This window comes from Stigmatopora nigra, chromosome 2 (genome assembly GCF_051989575.1).
Source record: "Stigmatopora nigra isolate UIUO_SnigA chromosome 2, RoL_Snig_1.1, whole genome shotgun sequence".
Taxonomy (NCBI): Eukaryota; Metazoa; Chordata; class Actinopteri; order Syngnathiformes; family Syngnathidae; genus Stigmatopora; species Stigmatopora nigra.
Window position 1 is genome coordinate 6894464 of NC_135509.1, and position 20254 is coordinate 6914717.

Genomic DNA, 20254 nt, shown 5'->3' on the forward strand with positions numbered 1-20254 from the left:
ACCACAAGATGGAGCTGCCCAAAATTCGTAAGCTATAAATACGTAAAAAATATGCTAACATTTCCCTATTTAGCCTCTATTTTACTAATATTACTTTCCATCGGCGGAATACATTATGCAACCACAAGATGGAGCTGCACAAAATTTGTAGGCTATAATCCCGTAAAAAAATATGCTAACATTTCCCTATTTAGCCTCCATTTTACTAATATTACTTTACATCGGCGGAATAAATTATGCAACCACAAGATGGAGCTGCCCAAAATTCGTAGGCTATAATTACGTAAAAAAATATTTGCCTCATTAGCTTCCATTTTACTAAAACTACTTTAATTGGCGGAATAATTTATGCAACCACAAGATGGAGCTACCCAAAAAGAAATATCCTACCATAATGAACCAATATTGATCCATATATACATAACCTGCGCCTTATAATGCGGAAAATACGGTAAACAAATGTAGCACATAGCGAAATTGAACAATAACAAACACACTCGGCGACAAACACTGCGACATATCAAAACACACAGACGGACACTCCCAATTCCCCAACGCCATTATTTTTCACAATTACTGCATCTTCATACCGCTCATCCCATAATGCAATTGCCTTCAGATTTGTCCCATTGATATCAGTGTGTGTGTATGTGTGTGTGTGTTGCATTCACCTCACACAACCTTCTCCTTCCCGCAGGAGTCAGACGCATTCCGACCCGCCCACCACCGCGTCCGTGCGCCACCTTTAAAATGCCGGCCCAATCGAGACCCCCCCCCCCCCCCCCTACCCTCTCAAAAAAAGAGAGCTGGAGACAGTTTCCATGGCGACCGCTCTCCAAGCCGAGGGCTCGGTCTCGTCTCCGTTTCCTGCCGCCGAAACATACAATGCGCTAGTGTGTGCCGGCGAGTGTGTTTGCAATGAGGGTCTTAGTGGGGGGGGAAATCACGAGTGTTCTTTTTTTAAATCTCTCTTTCTAACATGTTCACGTGAAGATATGTTTTTTATATCAACATATCATGGCGATCTAATGAGAATGTTCTTCATCCTTTCTAAAAGCATGAAAAGATGATTGAGTGCCATGGATGGATCGAGATGTCGAATATATTTGAAATGGGAGGGGCTAAAATGGTATACTTTTTTTGCAGAAATTATGGTATTATTTGTTTTGATGTTTTTGAGGTTTTCCCCAATAATAATTGAAATAAGAGCTATTAAGAAATAAAAATAACAGATAAGACAGTTGTTATTCATGCTATGCATAAATTATGATTATGTTTGTTTATTTTATGTTGTGATTACATTGATATAGACCAAGGATTTTAAATTTAAAAAATATGACAAAAAATGTTTTATCTATTTGTATTTTTTTATTTAATTTAGTTCATTTCATTTTAATGTATTTATAATTTATTTCATTTCATTTTAATTAATTTATAATTTATTTCATTTCATTTGAATTTATTGACTTTATTTTATTTCATTTTAATTTATGTAATATATTTTATTTCATTTGAATGTATTTAATATTTTATTTTTTATATTAATTTATGTAATATTTCATTTTTTTCCTTTTAATGTATTTAATATTTTAATATATTTTCAATTTAATTCCTCACCATTTTATACACTTGTATAACCACTAATAATGATAGTTTATAGTTATTTTCAATATCAATTTTCCTTTTTTGTTACTAACTACCACAGCACATACTCTGCAACCATCTTAGTTCATCTACCTTGAAAACAGAAACTCAAACATTGAACTATTTGCGTAATAACTAATTTGATTACAAGCAAAAATGTTGTTTAACATCACCCGCGAAAGAATTACACTTTTTTTAAATAAAATAAAAGCCTATTCTCAGCAATTGACAAGTAATGAGTTATTAAACAGAACAGAAATATGAGGCAACTCTCGCTTTTATACGACTAACACTAAACGTTTCAAATTTTATTCTCCTCATAACATGAATTACAACGACTAATAAAAATATTTTTTGACTCAGCCTAATTTTAAGTGAAATTACAACCATTTTTTAACAGTTACAACGATGCTAACTTAGGTTATTATTATTATTTTTTTCGGCGTGAGGGTGCCACAGTTTTTTTCCATTATGACGTGACGTAACTATGTTCAAATATTATCTGGGCCTTGCATCACTGCGTCTGTTTTTATTTCATCCCGTCCTCCATTTGTCTTTTTCTCCTTTGAGTTGAGCCCACCTAATTTAGGAGACAGAATACTTGGCTATTTTGTAAAAAAAAATGAAAAAAATGATGTAGAACGCTTCACTTGGCAGCTATATTATTCTTGTCAGGAATTGGAGGACATTTTGGCTCTGGAGTTTTTGAAGGATTAGCCCAGACTTTTTGGATTTTTGGCTTAAATAGTCTTCAAAATAAATTGATTTAAATGAAAGCAGGTCTTTTTTTGTGAATAATTAGATTGGGATACTTCAAAATAATAAAAATAATATTAATATAAGACTTTTATGCCTAGAAATGAAACATGTAAGTGCACTAATGGCAAGAAAAATGATGTAAATTTGAGGTGCTGAATATAATTTCACCTTAGTTTTTTTTGGTGAATTTTATTGGACAAGAAAAAAATGGTACTATGGAAAATATTTTATAATTGATATTTTTAAGAAAGTAGTTGTAGAAACTTAGTAAATAACGGACATGGTAACCACTCTAGTTTACTGCCCCAATTTGATTAAATTACTGCATATTTAATTTTTTTTGGTACTTGGACTCGATAAAAAATATCAAATAAATGCTGCACAATTTAAATTTCAATGTCCACTTTGTAGACTTCAATTTAAATTACAGTTGTCCCTCTACTTACGAAATTAATTGCCTCCAAAGCCTTTTTCATAACTTAAAAAATTCGTAAGTAGAAGTGTACTTTATATGCAAATTCTCTAATTCGTTCCACGGTCCTCACAAAACTACCAACTAAATCCTTTAAAACGTGTTTCCTATGTGTGTGTGTGTGTTAAAATATGTGCCATGTTGTATTTGTCCAGTTTTGAATTTCTTAATAAGGGGAATTCAAAATAAAATGACAGATAACAAAATGGATTTACTTTTTAGGGGATTTGTAACTTGGATCTTTTTCGTATCTTGAGTCAATCATTTGCATATTAAAAAAAATTGTAACTTGAATTTTTCGTACCTAGAGGCATTCATAAGTAGAGGTATGACTATAAATCATATTTTATTTTGTATTTTTTTACGTAGACGATGAAAAATATCAAAATAGTCCCATTTAACTAGTTTGACACGAGTGTTTTGACGAACTATTTGGTCCGAAACGCCACTTCTATTTTAGCTCATCCATCCCGACTAGTTTACCAAGCTCCTCCCCCACTGACTCAGTTTGCGACAAGAAGGGAGGGGGGGGGGGCGCTGACGAGGCGGCCTCGTCGCAGCTTGCCGTCGCTAATCCGGCGACGGCTGCTCGGGGATTGAGAGCTTAATCAAAGGCGGGGAGACGCGGCGACAAGCCCGCCGCCGTTTCAAACGGCGACATGAGATACCAGGCGGCGTCGACGGTGAAAAAGGAGACGCCTGACGAGTGTTTGAACTCTGACAGTCTGTCGCATCCCATACGTGGCTATAGCATAGATAAAGGAAGGCACCTCATTGGTCGGTGAGACGCTCATTCGGCAAATAAGCGTCTCCTCAAATCAACCTGAACGCAAAACGGGAGAAGTGGAAAAGAGAATTGGTAATGAGGTTGGAGTGTGACGCTTCAAAAAATGTATAAATCAAAAGAGGGGGCGGAGCCAAAAGAAATCCGTGATATAAAGATAACTTGTTGGTGGTCACAGCCCAGCCAGACTAGTCAAAAAAAGATTGTGACTTATAGTCCGGAAAATACTTTAAATAAAGTATGAAAATGTTTAAAAAATAAATAAATAAACTAAAAAAAATAGTCTAATTTTTTTCAATTAAAATGTAGTTTTATCACTTTTTTGCTTTCTATTAAAATGTCATTTTAAAAAAGATGAATAAACAGATTAAAAATCAAAAGGGTAATGAATTTAAAAAATAAATCAAAAAAGGGGGCGGAGCCAAAACAAATCCGTGACATAAAGAGATCAGAGACAGGAGACAACTAGTCAAAAAAGATTGTGACTTATAGTCCGGAAAATACATTAAATAAATTATGAAAAATGTTTAAAAAAATAAATAAACACTAAGACATTAGTTTAGTTTATTCCAATTAAAATGTAGTTTTTTCACTTTTTGGTTTTCTATCAAAATGTAATTTTAAAAAAGATAAAAAATCAAAAGGGCAATGAATTTTCAACAAAAAAAAAACTAAAAAGGGGGCGGAGCCAAAACAAATTCATGACATAAAGAGACCAGAGACAGGAGACAACTTGTGAGATAACTTTTTGGTGGTCACAACCCAGCCAGACTAGTCAAAAAAAAATTTGATTTATAGTCCGGAAAATACTTTAAATGAAGTATAAAAAATGTTTAAAAACAATAAACATTAAGACAATAGTCTAGTTTTTTCCTATTAAAATGTAGTTTTTTTCACTTTTTTGTTTTCTATTAAAATCTCTTTTTAAGAAAGATAAATAAAAAGATAAAAAATCAAAAGGGCAATGAATTAAATAAGAAAGTCTATTTTTTCCAATTAAAAGTTTTTTCAGTTTTTTGTTTTCTATCAAAATGTAATTTTAAAAAAGATAAAAAATCAAAAGGGCAATGAATTTTCAAAAAAAAAATAATAATAAAAAGGGGGCGGAGCCAAAACAAATCCCTGACATAAACAGAGCAGAGACAGAAGTGAGACTACCAGGAAATTTTTTTTGTATTTTTTTGTTTTGTTTTTGGCTCGTCAAGCTGTTCACGTTGTATTCGTGCAACGTGCCTGCATCCATATTTTACCGATGCGTTCTTGGTGCGCGATAATGAGAAGCAAAACAGGGAAGAAATTGACTTTGCGTCGTCACTCGGTGCACAGTAGGGATGTCGCGTGGGTTTTCAAATGGGAGACGTGTTTGCTACGCGGGTTAATTATTCACTGCGTGCACTGAAAGGAAACTGGGAAATGAACTTTTCAATTGCTTCTATTCTAAATGAATGTAGTCGAAATATTTCAGCAAAAAAATTAAGCAAATCAGGATTTTTGCGTGAAAGAGTTGGTACATCTATTTCGAGTATGCATTTTTAAAAGTTTTAGTTGTTTTTTAATTGATGGGTTTTGTTTTGGTTGTTTATTACCGATTTGTTGTTAAAGTTTTATTTTTATTATATAATGGATTGTTTTTGTTTTCATTGTTTCGTAATGATTGGGTTTAAAGTTTTATTTTTTAATAGATTTTTTTTGTTGCATTGTTTCTTACTGATTGGGTCAAAAGTTTTATTTTTAATTGATTTTTTTGTTTTCTTTGTTTCTTACCGATTGATTTTTAAAGTTTTATTTATATTTCTTAATGGATGATTTTTATTTTCATTGTTTCTTATTGAATGGTTTTGAAAGTTTTATTTTTATTTTTTAATTGATTTGTTTTGTTTTCATTGTTTCTTACCGATTTGTTTTTAAAGTTTTATTTTAATGTCTTAATGGATCATTTCTATTTTCATTGATTATTATTGATTGGTTTTTAAAGTTTTATTTTAATTTTTAACTGATTTTTTTGTTTTCATTGTTTCTGACCGATTTGTTTTTAAAGTTTTATTTTAATGTCTTAATGGATTGTTCTTATTTTCATTGTTTCTTACTGATTGTTTTTTGAAGTTTTATTTTAATGTTTAACTGATTTTTTTGTTTTCACTGATTCTTACCGATTTATTTTTAAAGTTTTATTTTAATTTCTAACTGGATTGTTCGTATTTTCATTGTTTCTTACCGATTGGTTTTTGAAGTTTTATTTTTCTTTTTCTTTCTTAATTGAGTTTTTTGGGCTTCATTGTTTATTACCAATTGTTTTTAAATGTTTATTTCTTAATGGATAGTTTTTGTTTTTTATTGCTTCTTACAGATTATTTTTTAAAGTTTTATTTTTATTTCTTAATTGATTTTTAATTTTCAATAAATTTCCCTCACAGATGCTCACTGCCAAACCTCCCATGCTAAATGGATTGGACATCTACCCCCATCAAAAGCGACCATTCCCCCCAAAAATCTTAAAAATACTTAAAATCATTCTTTTTAAACCCACTTTAAAACCCACCAGATTAGATACCAAACAATCCAATACCATTTTTTTCCATTGGCGCTCTATATTACAAAGTAGTTTTCCTCATAAAATTTTAATCACGTGTTAGTTTGACACGACATGACATGAAAATATGTTGTCACTTAGAGCCCAAGCATGCATTTTTAATGGCGGCACGCAGGATTGCCGTGCCGAAACGCACTGTTGCGCCCGGTTGAAAAGAAAGCCACGGTGAACGGGGGGACACAATGCGAGGACACCGTTGGATTATTGCCTCTCCGCCCCGCCTTCATCCGAACGGCTGTTTTGTTCGATAAAAAAAAGAATGTTTCCTGGCCCTACAGGATTTTCTCTCTCATCTAGGAGCTTCGGAAATGTTTGTTTTTGTGGTTTTTGGCGGTTGCCAGATATTACAACGAGCCAGATTAAGCTGCCGGAGTGCAAGACTGCCTACCTGGCGTGTGGATTGCTAGTGAAATGAATGGAAAAAATGTTATTTATTGGTTATTGCGTTAAAAAAAAAACTAAAATTTTTAAAGTTTTTTGTGTCATCAACTCAAACTAAATTTTTTGGTTAGTTTTTGTAGTTGTGGAAAGTTTGAGGACTCAATATATAGGAGGATAATCATTTATATATATTTTTATTTTCTTAAGAAGTGTATTTTTGGACTATAAGTCGCAGCAGGTAAAACAATGTGCAAGAAAATGGCGCACTGGAGTATAAGGCACATTTTTTTGGAGGAAAGGGGGATTTTTTACAGGATCAGAAAACATGTTCAAATGTAAGTTAAAGTAACAATAATTAAATGGAGCATAACTGGCTTAATAGGTAAATGTTTTTTGTTAATATGACATTTTTTTACAGAAAATTATAATCAAAAAATAACTTTTTGGTTGTCAGAGCCAAGCCAGACTAGACAAAAAATATTGTAACTTATAGTCCGGAAAATACTTTAAATAAAGTATGAAAAATGTGAAATAAATAAAAAAAAAACTAAGACAATAGCATAGTATTTCCAATTAAAATGAAGTTTTTTCACTTTTTTTGTATTAAAATGTTTGCATTAAATATTTTGTATTAAAAAAGTAATCTTACAAAAGATTGAAAAAAATCAATAGAGCAATGAATAAAAAATACACTCCGCCCACCTTAAATGACATCAACGGTTTCTACTATGCAGAGGCAAAATGAATGAAGATACTACAGTTTTTGTACAATTGAAATGTTTTTGAAGGGTCAATGGCAGTCATAGTGTTAAGTCACCGCTAAAGGTCAAAATAGAAAATCTATAGGACGCCACAGTTAACTGTACACGGGAAAAGTATCTCTTCGCCAAGCTTCTCAGAGGTCAAATGTCACCATTGATCTACTGGGATGGACGTCATTGGAAAACGAAGCATTTCAGGCCTTAAGCGTGGTCTCATTTCCCTCACTTATGTCAGATTACGGATGGGAAACCTCTAATGTGTCTTTAATTCTTCCCCTTTTTTCCCTGCGAGCACCGCTGACTGACAGCCGCAAATGGAACCGAAGCCAGCCGGTCTGAGACGAGTTGAGGCCAGCGCTGATTTAAAAAATCCATTTAAAAAAAATGGGCCAATCAAGTTTTTTTGTCTTGTTATCCACAGGACATGTCAACCTTGGCCAATTGCTCCTCTTATTAATGATTGCAATTCCCCTTATTTTGCGTTAATAAACTATACACATGCAAGGCGGCACATATTTACTCACTTAGGGCGCACTTAAAAGCCTAAAATTTGCTCCAAAATGCACTAAATTCAAGATTCTGTGACAGCTTGACTGTCTGGGTGCATTGCTTGCTGACACACTATATTTGTATAGTAAAAAAAGCACATATATCATGCTTAAAGCTTAACAATATTTGCAATCTCTACCTCTACCGCCTCTACCTCTACCGCCTCTACCTCTACCACCTCTACCACCTCTACCACCTCTACCACCTCTACCACCTCTACCTCTACCACCTCTACCTCAACCACCTCTACCTCTACCACCTCTACCTCTACCACCTCTACCTCTACCACCTCTACCACCTCTACCACCTCTACCACCTCTACCACCTCTACCTCAACCACCTCCACCACCTCTACCACCTCTACCACCTCTACCACCTCTACCACCTCTACCTCAACCACCTCCACCACCTCTACCTCTACCACCTCTACCTCTACCACCTCTACCTCTACCACCTCTACCACCTCTACCACCTCTACCACCTCTACCACCTCTACCTCTACCACCTCTACCACCTCTACCTCTACCACCTCTACCTCTACCACCTCTACCTCTACCACCTCTACCACCTCTACCACCTCTACCTCTACCACCTCTACCACCTCTACCACCTCTACCTCTACCACCTCTACCACCTCTACCACCTCTACCTCTACCACCTCTACCACCTCTACCACCTCTACCTCTACCACCTCTACCTCTACCACCTCTACCTCCTCTACCTCTACCACCTCTACCTCTACCACCTCTACCTCTACCACCTCTACCTCTACCACCTCTACCTCTACCACCTCTACCTCTACCACCTCTACCTCTACCACCTCTACCTCTACCACCTCTACCTCTACCACCTCTACCTCTACCACCTCTACCACTTCTACCTCTACCACCTCTACCTCTACCACCTCTACCTCTACCACCTCTACCATTACCTCCACTCTACCACCTCTACCTCTACACTTTTTAAATGTATTTTTTCATACAAAAGTTGTTATATGGCATACACAATTTGAAATTTTGTCTCTTTACTGGGCGAGGGAATGACGGAAAATGAACAAGTGAGGGGGTTGTGGGGGAGAATAGAGGGTGGGTGATGGGTTGCAATTGGGCCATGAGCGGTGGGGGTTGGTTGAGACGTGGTAGAAGGAATTGATTTAGTCTGTGGAGATTGGCTTCAGCTTGCGTGACAGCAACGCTGATGATGTCAGTTTTGCCGCTACTTGTGAAGCTATATCGGCTTGTGTATCTTTTTTTTTTTTTTTTGCTTTGCTTTCATCTCTCACAAAGGAACATCCACAAAGTGTTTCCAAACTTAAAAGGGAATGGTACACCTTTAACATGGCAAAAAAAAGACTCTTGTTTATGATGTTGAAAAGAAAACGGAGGATTTCATCTTTCTGATGTGAAATAGTCAGGAAAATGTACACGGATGCCAAGGCCATTTTTATAAGGTGCTCACCTAAAAACGAATATCTGCGTATCAACGTTACGGGGCCCATTGCATTCATTCATTCTTTTACCCTACCAGAGTCGCCCACAGGGGGTGCTGGAGCCTCTCCCAGCAAACTATAGCCGGGGGAAACCCTGAATTAGTGGCCAGCCAATCGCAGAAGGGGGGAATTTAGCCAGAGAAAACCCACACATGACAGAAATTACATTCATTCCTTCATTTTCTGAACCAATTTATCCCCACAAGGTTCACGGGGGGTGCTTGAGCCAAGCCCAGCTGACTTTGGGCCAGAGGCGGGGGAATTGGGGACCAGCCAATCCCAGGGCACGAGTCGATTTAGAGTATCCAATCAGCCTACAATACTTATTTTTGGAATGCGGGAGGAAATCGGAGTACCCGGAGAAAACCCACAAAGGCCCGGGGGAGAAAAATGTAAACTCCACACAGGTGGACTGACCTGGATTTGAACCCGGGAGCCTCTCTTAAGAACTGAGACCAAAAAATATGCATTTTTCTTATTTTTTTAACGCGAATATAAAAAAAAAAAACCCTGACAACGCGCAACCCGAATAGTCTCATAAAATCGCTGTTTCCCGAAACAAGTTTGTAGGGTTTCGCAAACAAATCACACCCGCGTTTTAGAACACGACTGGGATTGAATAAACAAAATTTTTCAAAAACTCGAAAAAGCCACATTGAAAAACAGCAGGGGGCGCCGACATGAAAAACGCGGGACGATACAACCGGGAGTTTCACACTCTGATTAGCCAAAAAAAAATGAAAAAATAAAATGGAGAGCAAAGATAAATAAGCAAATATGGAACTTACCGTCTTCCTTGCATTCTTCCGGCGGTTTGGCCTTCTTGGCCAAGCGGGGATCCAACCAGGATGTGGTTTTGGTATTGTGACTACAGAAGAAGAAGAAGAAGAAGAAGAAGAAGAAGAAGAAGAAGAAGAAGAAGAAGACCACCATCGGGGAGAAAAGATCGTTAAATCGAAGTAGCCTTAACGAGTCAGGATTTAAGCTAGCGGGCCTAATTAGCACACATTAAGGTGTATCAATTATTCAATAGGAAGAGTGTGGAGAAATTTACACAACAAACTGCACGGAAAATCTGGAAAAAATATTCACATTTCCCATATTTTATATGAAATATAAAGAAATAATATGAATTTTCACATTAAAATTTTGTAACCAAAGAAATTACAAAGAATCAAAACTTCATTCATTTCAAAAACTTGAAATTAAATCAATAACAAACCCCGCTAGGTATCGTTATGGCAACAAAAATCTGAATAATTGCGAGTTTTGCGCCTCAAAATACAGTAAAATTACTCAATTTTCTTAAGGCTTCACCTGATTTGCTCTTAGCAAATGAGTTGAAATATTCCCTTGATAAGAAACAACATGGAAAGATTTCATTTGTTCCAGGCATTAGTCAGTCCCCCTGTTAATTGCCATGTATGATTTCCCAGCACGTCTATTTTGGAGCTAAGTTAAATTCAGACTGGCATTGTGTCTGAATTGACTCCCGGGCAATTTAGCTCAGGTAACATCATCTTTTCTTTTTGACTCCCACTCGACCAGATGAAAAAAAAAAAAAAACTCCAATCATCTTTCAAGCCATTTACTCAATCGTTTTGGGCATCGCAGTGAAAGGCTCTATAAACGTTACAAGTCGCACTATCACCCTTGAGGGGACGGAAATCGATGAATTGGACTTGACTGAGTCACGATCCATGCCCCTTCTTGAAATTGAACCCCCCCCAAAAAAACACAAATAACAGTTAAGTATTGTTCAATATCCAAGTATTGTTCAATATCTAAGTACTGTTTCATATCTAAGTACTGTTTCATATCAAAGTACTGTTTCATATCAAAGTACTGTTTCATATCTAAGTAATGTTTAGTATCTAAGTACTGTTTAACATACAAGTACTGTTTAATATCTAAGTACTGTTTAATATCTAAGTACTGTTTAATATCTAAGTACTGTTTAATATCAAAGTACTGTTTAATATTTAAGTATTGTTCAATATCTAAGTACTGTTTCATATCTAAGTACTGTTTAGTATCTAAGTACTGTTCAATATCTAAGTACTGTTTAATATTTAAGTACTGTTTAGTGTCTAAGTACTGTTTAATATCTAAGTACTGTTTAATATTTAAGTATTGTTCAATATCTAAGTACTGTTTCATATCTAAGTACTGTTTATAGTATCTAAGTACTGTTCAATATCTAAGTACTGTTTAATATGTAAGTACTGTTTAATATCTAAGTACTGTTCCATATCTAAGTACTGTTTAATATAAATACTGTTTAATATCTAAGTACTGTTAAATATAAATACTGTTTAATATCTAAGTACTGTTAAATATCTAAGTACTGTTTAATATCTAAGTACTGTAAAATATCTAAGTACTGTTTAATATCTAAGTACTGTAAAATATCTAAGTACTGTTTAATATCTAAGTACTGTTTAATATCCAGGTACATTTGACTGGCGACCAAACGTCCGGTCACGCTTTAAATGGATTGGGCGTCCACTCGTCCCACCAGAGGGTGTTTGTTGAACTTTAAAGCAACAATTACAAGCATGCTTTTTAAAATTGACATATATTTTTTGTACTTACTCAATAAAGTAGACCTCGCCCTTCTCCGTATAGGCCATCTCCCAATTATCCGGGAGAGGGCCCAGTTCTTCCTCATCCACATCCGGGACTTTGTTGGGAGATTTGTCCGGAGACTTGGGCGCGTCCTCCGCCTCGGTGGCGGCTTCGCTGGTGACCGCCGTCTGACTGCAGGTTTCCACGGCAACCTCCCCGGACGCATCGGTGCTCTTGTCCTCTTGCTCGCTAGACTCTGCGCGGGAAGAATTTTTGGGCACAAATGAGGATTTAATGTTCCCACTGCAGCCCCGACCGAACACATGGTGTCCATTTATTACTTAGCGAGCGGCCGTGCATTTGTTAGCCGGGCTTTCAGTGGGAATTGATTTAGTCCAAGTGCGTCAATAGTTGTCTGATGAAAAGACCACAACATGGAAAAGACACATCCTACTCCCTGGAGATGGATCAAAGTGCTCTGGACATGACAGATTTGTTTGTTTTTTTGCGATTTGAAGTCAGATGGAATTTTTTTGTTTAAGATGAGGGTGCTCGGACGTTTGGTGGCTCGGACGTTTGGTGGCTTGGACGTTTCGTGGCTTGGACGTTTCGTGCCGCGGACGTTTGGTGGCCAGGACGTTTGGTGGCATGGACGTTTGGTGGCATGGACGTTTGGTGGCATGGACGTTTGGTGGCATGGACGTTTGGTGGCATGGACGTTTGGTGGCATGGACGTTTGGTGGCATGGACGTTTGGTGGCATGGACGTTTGGTCGGAGGGACGTTTGGTCGGAGGGACGTTTGGTCGGAGGGACGTTTGGTCGCATGGACGTTTGGTCGCATGGACGTTTGGTCGCATGGACGTTTGGTCGCATGGACGTTTGGTCGGAGGGACGTTCGGTCGGACGGAAGTTCGGTCGGAGGGACGTTTGGTCGCCGGGACGTTTGGTCGCCGGGACGTTTGGTCGCCGGGACGTTTGGTCGCCGGGACGTTTGGTCGCCGGGACGTTTGGTCGCCGGGACGTTTGGTCGCCGGGACGTTTGGTCGCCGGGACGTTTGGTCGTCGGGACGTTTGGTCGCCGGGACGTTTGGTCGCCGGGACGTTTGGTCGCCGGGACGTTTGGTCGCCGGGACGTTTGGTCGCCGGGACGTTTGGTCGCCGGGACGTTTGGTCGCCGGGACGTATGGTGGCCCTGACGTTTGGTCGCCCGGACGTCTGGTGGCCCTGACGTTTGGTCGCCCGGACGTCTGGTCGCCCGGACGTTTGGTCGCCGGGACGTTTGGTCGTCGGGACGTTTGGTCGTCGGGACGTTTGGTCGCCGGACGTTTGGTCGTCGGACTATTTTCAAAATAATTTCAAGTTAGGAAACCACTTTTAGAACAAATATATTTGATAAATAGGTACAACTATATTTCTTTCATTGTAGTAGCTTAGTCAATAATTTTCATATAGGTTTGCTTTTTTGTGTACATATTTCAAAGAATATTTGTACATTTTTCAGGGCTATAGGGGTCATATTAAAGATCTTGGAACAAACAATGTAAAAAAATGCCTCTACTAAAATAAATCCAAGTTATGAAAAAAACTTTCAGAAGCTCACATGCATATTTCAAACAAAATTGATATACTTTTATCATTATTAAAGGGTTTAGGGGGTTCTATGAAAAATAGTGGAATGGATTATGCTGATTCAATGTCAAATATGTCTCTACTTACAAAAATACTTCCAACTTTTCTGACACATTTCAAACAAAATTGGTATACTTTTATCATTTGAAAGGGATTACATTAATTCAATAGAAAATACCACCATTGATGAAAAGCCAATTAATTTTGTAAGTAAACTTGGAAACGAAATTTTAACATACGCCAATGTGCAGACCTGGATTGGCCTCTTACACGATACACGCCGCACGACACGCATGATGAGTCAAAATTGGCGAGCTGTGAAAACCCGGGAGTGCAGAAAGAGGCGGGGTTTGAGAGGATGGCGAACATGAGGGGCGAAGAGCACGTCAGAAAGAGACAAACTGCCAAAGACAAAGACTTTCGGGGTCAGCGACTCAGTCACAAATACAGGGAAAGGATTTAGAACCCACCAATTGGCGGCTAGATTCTGTAACAGGAACAAAAATCAGCCATATTTAATCTGTCAAATTAAAAGGGCAAAGTAAATATTGATTTAACTTGTGTACTCGAAATCCAGAAATGAGGACATAGCCAAATGTACACAGATTTCTTATTTTTTTTACTGTATAACTAGTAAGTTTTCCACTTTGATTGACTTAGTGAGATAAGAAAATAAATACATTATATTCCAAATGTTGTTGTTTTTTTAGATATGGAAGGAGATGATGAAGAAGACAGGGTAAAAAAGAAGCTAAACTTTTGTAATTTTCATTTTTTTCCCAGAGGGAATGGAATATATAAATATATGTATTAGGCGCGGTTAGATTTTACATAATGGCTTATTTTATTGTACATTACTGCGTTGATTCTTTGAAATCTATTTGTAAACATGTATTTTCAAAATGTTCACTAAATCTGACTGAAATGATCATTTTGACCGTTTTTTCATCTTGTTTTTGATTGAAATGATCATTTTGGTAGTTTTTTCATCTTGTTTTTGACTGAAATGATCCTTTTGGTAGTTTTTTGTCTTGTTTTTGACTCAAATGATCATTTTGATCGTTTTCTGTCTTGTTTTTGACTTAAATTATCATTTTGATCGTTTTTTTGTCTTGTTTTTGACTAAAAATGATCATTATAATCTTTTTTTGGCTTTGTTTTTGACTGAAATTATCATTTTAAATGTTTTATGTCTTGTTTTTGACTTAAATTATGATCTTGATCGTTTTTTGTCTTGTTTTTGACTGAAAGGATCATTTTGATCGATCTTTTTGTCTTGTTTTTGACTGAAATGATCATTTTGATAGTTTTTAACTCTAACCTAGACACAATTTTGGTAAAAAAGATTTTCTTTTAGTCGGTTGACATAACACTGGCAAAAAAAAACTATTATCACACTTTTTTAAAATATATGTTTTTCCATCAGATTAGCCAATTAAGGGGCCATTTCTCAGAATAAACCTAATTTTAAAAGTATAAGTGAAACACGAGTTAACCCAAGTGGTGATCAAAGATGTTCTTAAATTGGATGTGAGTCTTTCAGCATCACTGTCAACTGATGCGGAGCTTTTCTACACTCGGCAGAAGGGGGAAAAAAAATAAAAAAAATAAAAAAAACTATGCGCACAGGGATCACTGGAGGTTGTTTCTGTCAAAGGCCAGTTGTAGAAACAAAAATAGCACGACGCGCGAGGAGGCGAAACACGATGACATGCCACACTGAACCGAACCAACCCGAGGAAAGATGGCGAAGGAGGAGGGTTACAAAAATTGCCTTGAAATGTTTAAATCTTACAATTTCTCGCATATAAGCCGCCCCCTGATTCCCAATTTTCACCTCCATATTCTTGCTTTTAATAATGTGTTACTTTGTAAAGGAAAATCTTAAGAAAAATCATCATAAATGGTATTTCTGAGATACTGTATGAATAAAAAGCACATTATTAGGGTTAATATCATAAGGATGTTAATATGACTGTCTTTGTAAATGTAAAATATCAAATTATTCAATTAGAAAAAGAAATATGCGGCTTATAATGCGAGTAAATACGGTAGTTCAACTTAGCAGCATATTTGTCTCATCTTATTTATTATTTGGGGGGATTCACGGGTCACTTTTTGTAAATTTTGGGTTACTTCACCAATGGAGGTAATGAAATACAAAATTTTAACATAGTTAATGAAAATAACAAGAGTTTTTTCCAATGTTGCACTAAAAATTTACATTTTTGGGGGGTGTCGACACAAAGTCGATACTTTTCAACAAAAAATGACTTAAATTGACTTACAGCCACACATTCAGAAAGATTTTAGCTAGCTAATGCTAACTGATTAGCTTTATTTTGCCCATTCAAAGATTGGACATCTATTGCGGTCAATAGCGCAAAAGAATTAATAAAATACAAAATTTTAACAGTTAATAAAAATAACATTTGAGTTTTTTTTCCAATGTTGCACTAAAAATTTAATTTTTTGGGGGGGAGTCGACATCAAGTCGATACTTTTTGACAAAAGTGACTTAAATTGACTTACAGCCACACATTCAGAAAGCTTTTTAGCTAGCTAATGCTAGCTGATTAGCTTCCTTTTTCTCATTCAAATGCACTCAATAGCGGAAAAGAGGTAATAAAATACAAAAATTTTAACATAGTTAATAAAAATAACTTGGGGTTGTCGACACAAAATCAATACTTCTTGACAAAAGTGACTTAGATGGACTTCCATTCAGAAAGATTTTAGCTAGCTAATGCTAGCTAATTAGCTTCCTTTTACCCATTGGATGTCTAGTGCGGTCAATGGCACAAAAAAACCCTTAAAAAACGACTTAAACGGGAAAAAAAAACCCTTTATACGTTTACCCGCCCCTAGCGTAGCACGTTAACGTCAACAACAAGCAATCGGGGTGCATTCGGCGTCCCAGATTTATGGACGATCTGCAGACAAGAGACGGAACAAAGTGGGAAAGTAAATTCCGTACTTATCCCGTCGGGGGGAATAAAAATGGAACGCGGACTCTACTTTATTCGAGAACCACCCACGGGACAGTTTGGGGTTCAAAAAGTGCGGAGGCGCTATCTAAATTTGCGGCACAAGGTGTGGTAATTTTTATCTTACCTGGCGTGATGACCACCCCGTTGCCGTTGACGACGGGGCTTTCTTCTTCTTCCTCCTCGGGCGGCTCCAAGCTGGCACGTTGTTCCATGTTGCTGACCGACTGGTTGCGCTTTCTCTTGCCCTGGGCGCTGGGCCGGGCTCCGGGCAGCAGGGCTTCACTCACATTAAGAGGAGGGGCTGCTGGGGATGGTTCTGCTGGTGGTTTGGGGGTGCCGTAGAAGTTATCTGAAGAAAACAATGGAAAGTCTCTTGTAAAGGTTATTTTTTTTATTTTGCAAATTGATACTATTCGGAATATGATCCAAAGAATCTTTATATTTTGGTGGAAATAATCAATAGGTGGCCAAACTTCTACTTACTGTATTTTCTCGCATATAAGCCGCATCCTCGTATAAGCCGTACTCTTAAAAATTCCCTTAAAATCATTTAATTTCAAATTTTTTCTCGTATAAGACGCCCCCTGATTCACAATTTTGACCTCTATGTTCATGGTTTTAATATGGAGTAGAAATATGATACTTTGAAGGGAGTTTTTAAGAAAAAATGTTGCGGTTTCGTGCATGTTAAGTCTAATTTATGCACATATAAGCCGTATCCTCGATTCAGACATCATTTTTTGAGGGACAAATACGGCATATATACAAAAAAATACGGTAGTCGGCAGAAGTCAGCTGCCACGCCCCTGAAATGTCTCCCATAATATTTTTTTAGGAAAGACGACATTTATTTTAATAAGGTGACAGTGATAACAAAAAAAAACAGTGTTTTGTCTCACATTTCCGTTTTTGAATGAAACTGAAACATTGCGGCTGTTAATACCATAACAGCGTAATATTAAGGTCATTTTCTTACAAAAAATGACGACAACAGCTCGACTTTGAATCTCCATCACTCACATTAAACAGCCACTAAAATGGATTAAAAAAAATGAGTAGAAAAAATAGTCGTACATTTTGCATCTCCCTATTGAAATCCTTTTGTCTTTCCAACAAAGCGTACAGCTCATTAAGAAGAATACAAGAGCTTCCTAAATACATATTCTATTCATACGCGAAGCAGCCAGAGAGCAATTGTTTCGGTATCGACTTCCAGCTGTGTCGCGCTACCTGCGACGCACATAAGCGGCTACAAAAGAATCAATTGCAGGAACAAATGTGCACCAGCTCGTTGCTGTAGAATAAAAACAACAAACAAAAAACCTTAAGCTATGACATTTAGCTCACGTTTCAACGAACTCGCTGCCTTTTTAACTCATCCAGTGCCATTGAGGTCAATAGGTGTCCAATCATATGGGAGAGTTTGTTTATTCGCAATCTGGAGTGTATAAGTGAGTAAATAGAACACGGGTTAAGGCCGGGGTGGGCAAACTTTTGGGCCCCCGGGGGCCAAATTGACTTTAAAAATGTGACAGATGGGCGGGATCAGTACAAGATATGATACAGATAAAAAAGTGCATCCGTTAACAGTACATATAAAAAATAAACAGAAAAAAGGACTAAAGTATTAACATACTCATCACTCATCATGAAGTAAAAAGTATAAAGTACAAAGTAAAGTAAAAAGGAATGTATTAAGAAATATTAAAATGTCATTAAAAAAAGATAAAGGGGCTGTAAAACACAAAAAATAAATAAGAGTGGACAGAGCTACTGCCACTGGCTTCCTTGTGACGGCGCCATCTTGGGGATAAAAAAATAAAATAAAAATTAAAAAAATGTATTTGGTCAACGTCGGCGGGCCGGATTAAAACACCTCGCGGTCCAGAAGTGGCCCGCAGACCGTAGTTTGCCCATCCCTGGCTTAAGGCGACTAGAACCTTACCCCATGTCTAAAAATGAATAATTCAAACGTTACCCAAAAAAAAGTATGCCTTAAAAAGTATATCAGAAGCTCTCCATGTATACAAGCTCCCTGCCATCATTTATAATTCATGGTATATAGTCACCACAGCATGAAAGGTGAAATGAAATATTAGGCGAGACCGACAGCTTCCGACCACACTGCAATGAACATCGCGGGCCTCCAGCTTTTTCCACCACATCTGCTTCCACCCTAAAAAAAAAAAAAAAAAAAAAAAAAAACCTGCACACACCCGCACGCACACCCGCACACACTACAATGACAACCCGGGGAGCTGTGGTGCACCTGCTTTGTGGCTTGACTGTCCCTGGAGGGGAAGCAGCAGCATTTTTTTAGAGTGGGCACCTGCTGTTGCATTTAAAGACTCGGGAAAAAAATCGGAAAATGAGCTTTTTAAATGCGATAAATTTCTCACTGGAATCTAATGTCCAAAGAACTCAATGTATTTAATTAGTGGAGAGTTAACCTTTGCTATATTGTATCCTAGCCCCCTTTTTTAAATAGATTGGATGTCTATTGGGGCCAATGGCAGTGAATTAATGTCAGAGTACCGTATTTTCACGACTATAAGGCGCACTTAAAAGTCTTAAATTTTCTTCAAAATAGACAGTGCGCCTTATAATCCAGTGTGCCTTATATATGGAAAAAACACAACAAAAAACCACCACTGTCGGATATTAAAAAAAAACACAAACGCCTGAATGGGAAACAATACTGTTAAATATGCAGATGCCATCTTAGTTTACAAAATCTTCCATCATATAGCTCCTCCCCCACTGCAAGATTTTATACAAAAAATCAACAATGGCTGGCTCTAGAGGTGACTGTGTAGTGAGTGAGTGCTTCATACCTGGAAGTCAATAGCAATGACCGTATTTTCACCACTATAAGGCGTACTTAAAAGTCTTAAATTTTCTCCAAAACAGAAAGTGCGCCTTATAATACAGTGCGCCTTATATATGGAAAAATGTCATTCATTGATGGTGCGCCTTATAATCGTGAAAATACAGTATTATATTATCCTATAGTTAGTTTGATGTTTCTTGCTAGCAAATGTACATGAAATGGGATTATATGTCTGCTTGAAAGAAATTAGGGTTCATTTATTTCGCATTTAACCAAAAAAATAAGAATTAATTTGAGTGGGGTTGCTTTGCTGCTCAATCAACTCTGGTCGAATCACTTTGTTGATTTTGGGGTATTTGCAGGTCACTTTTGATGATTTTGGGGTATTTTAGATAAATTCCTGTTGTTTTTAGGGCGTTTTCTGGGTCACTTTTTGTTTTAAGAGTCATTTCTTTTTAAGTTGGGGCATTTCTGGGCCACTTTTTTGCTGTCGACTCATTTCAGGTTACTTCCAGTCTACATAAATCAATTCCCGTTGATTTTGATACATTTGTGGGCACTTCTGATTAATTCTGGAGCATTTTAGTTTGATTCCTCAGAATAATTTTCATTCAAATGTCTGTTTCGGCAATAAAATTGACAAAAAAACTCCACATTGAAATACCCATACATTTGTAAGAGGAATTATTTATATCACACAATTGTCCAAAAAAATCATGAATGTATTTTATGATGTTTAGTTGAAGAAACAATTATGACTATGACTAATTTATTAATTAATTTAATTAGTTCTACAGACAGTGATCA

General features: G+C 36.9%; 1 protein-coding gene across 9 annotated transcripts in view; it reads right to left on the reverse strand.

Moving 5' to 3' along the window:
* magi2b (membrane associated guanylate kinase, WW and PDZ domain containing 2b) overlaps window positions 1-20254 on the reverse strand; it is an 87590-nt gene that overhangs the window by 34168 nt on the left and 33168 nt on the right. For all 9 annotated transcript variants that reach the window (XM_077742790.1, XM_077742782.1, XM_077742774.1 and 6 more), the window contains 3 exons: window positions 16742-16966; window positions 12025-12253; window positions 10218-10297 (listed from right to left, as the gene is read on the reverse strand). In XM_077742790.1, coding sequence (XP_077598916.1) covers window positions 10218-10297; window positions 12025-12253; window positions 16742-16966 — 534 coding nt within the window. The remainder of the gene's footprint in view (window positions 1-10217; window positions 10298-12024; window positions 12254-16741; window positions 16967-20254) is intronic.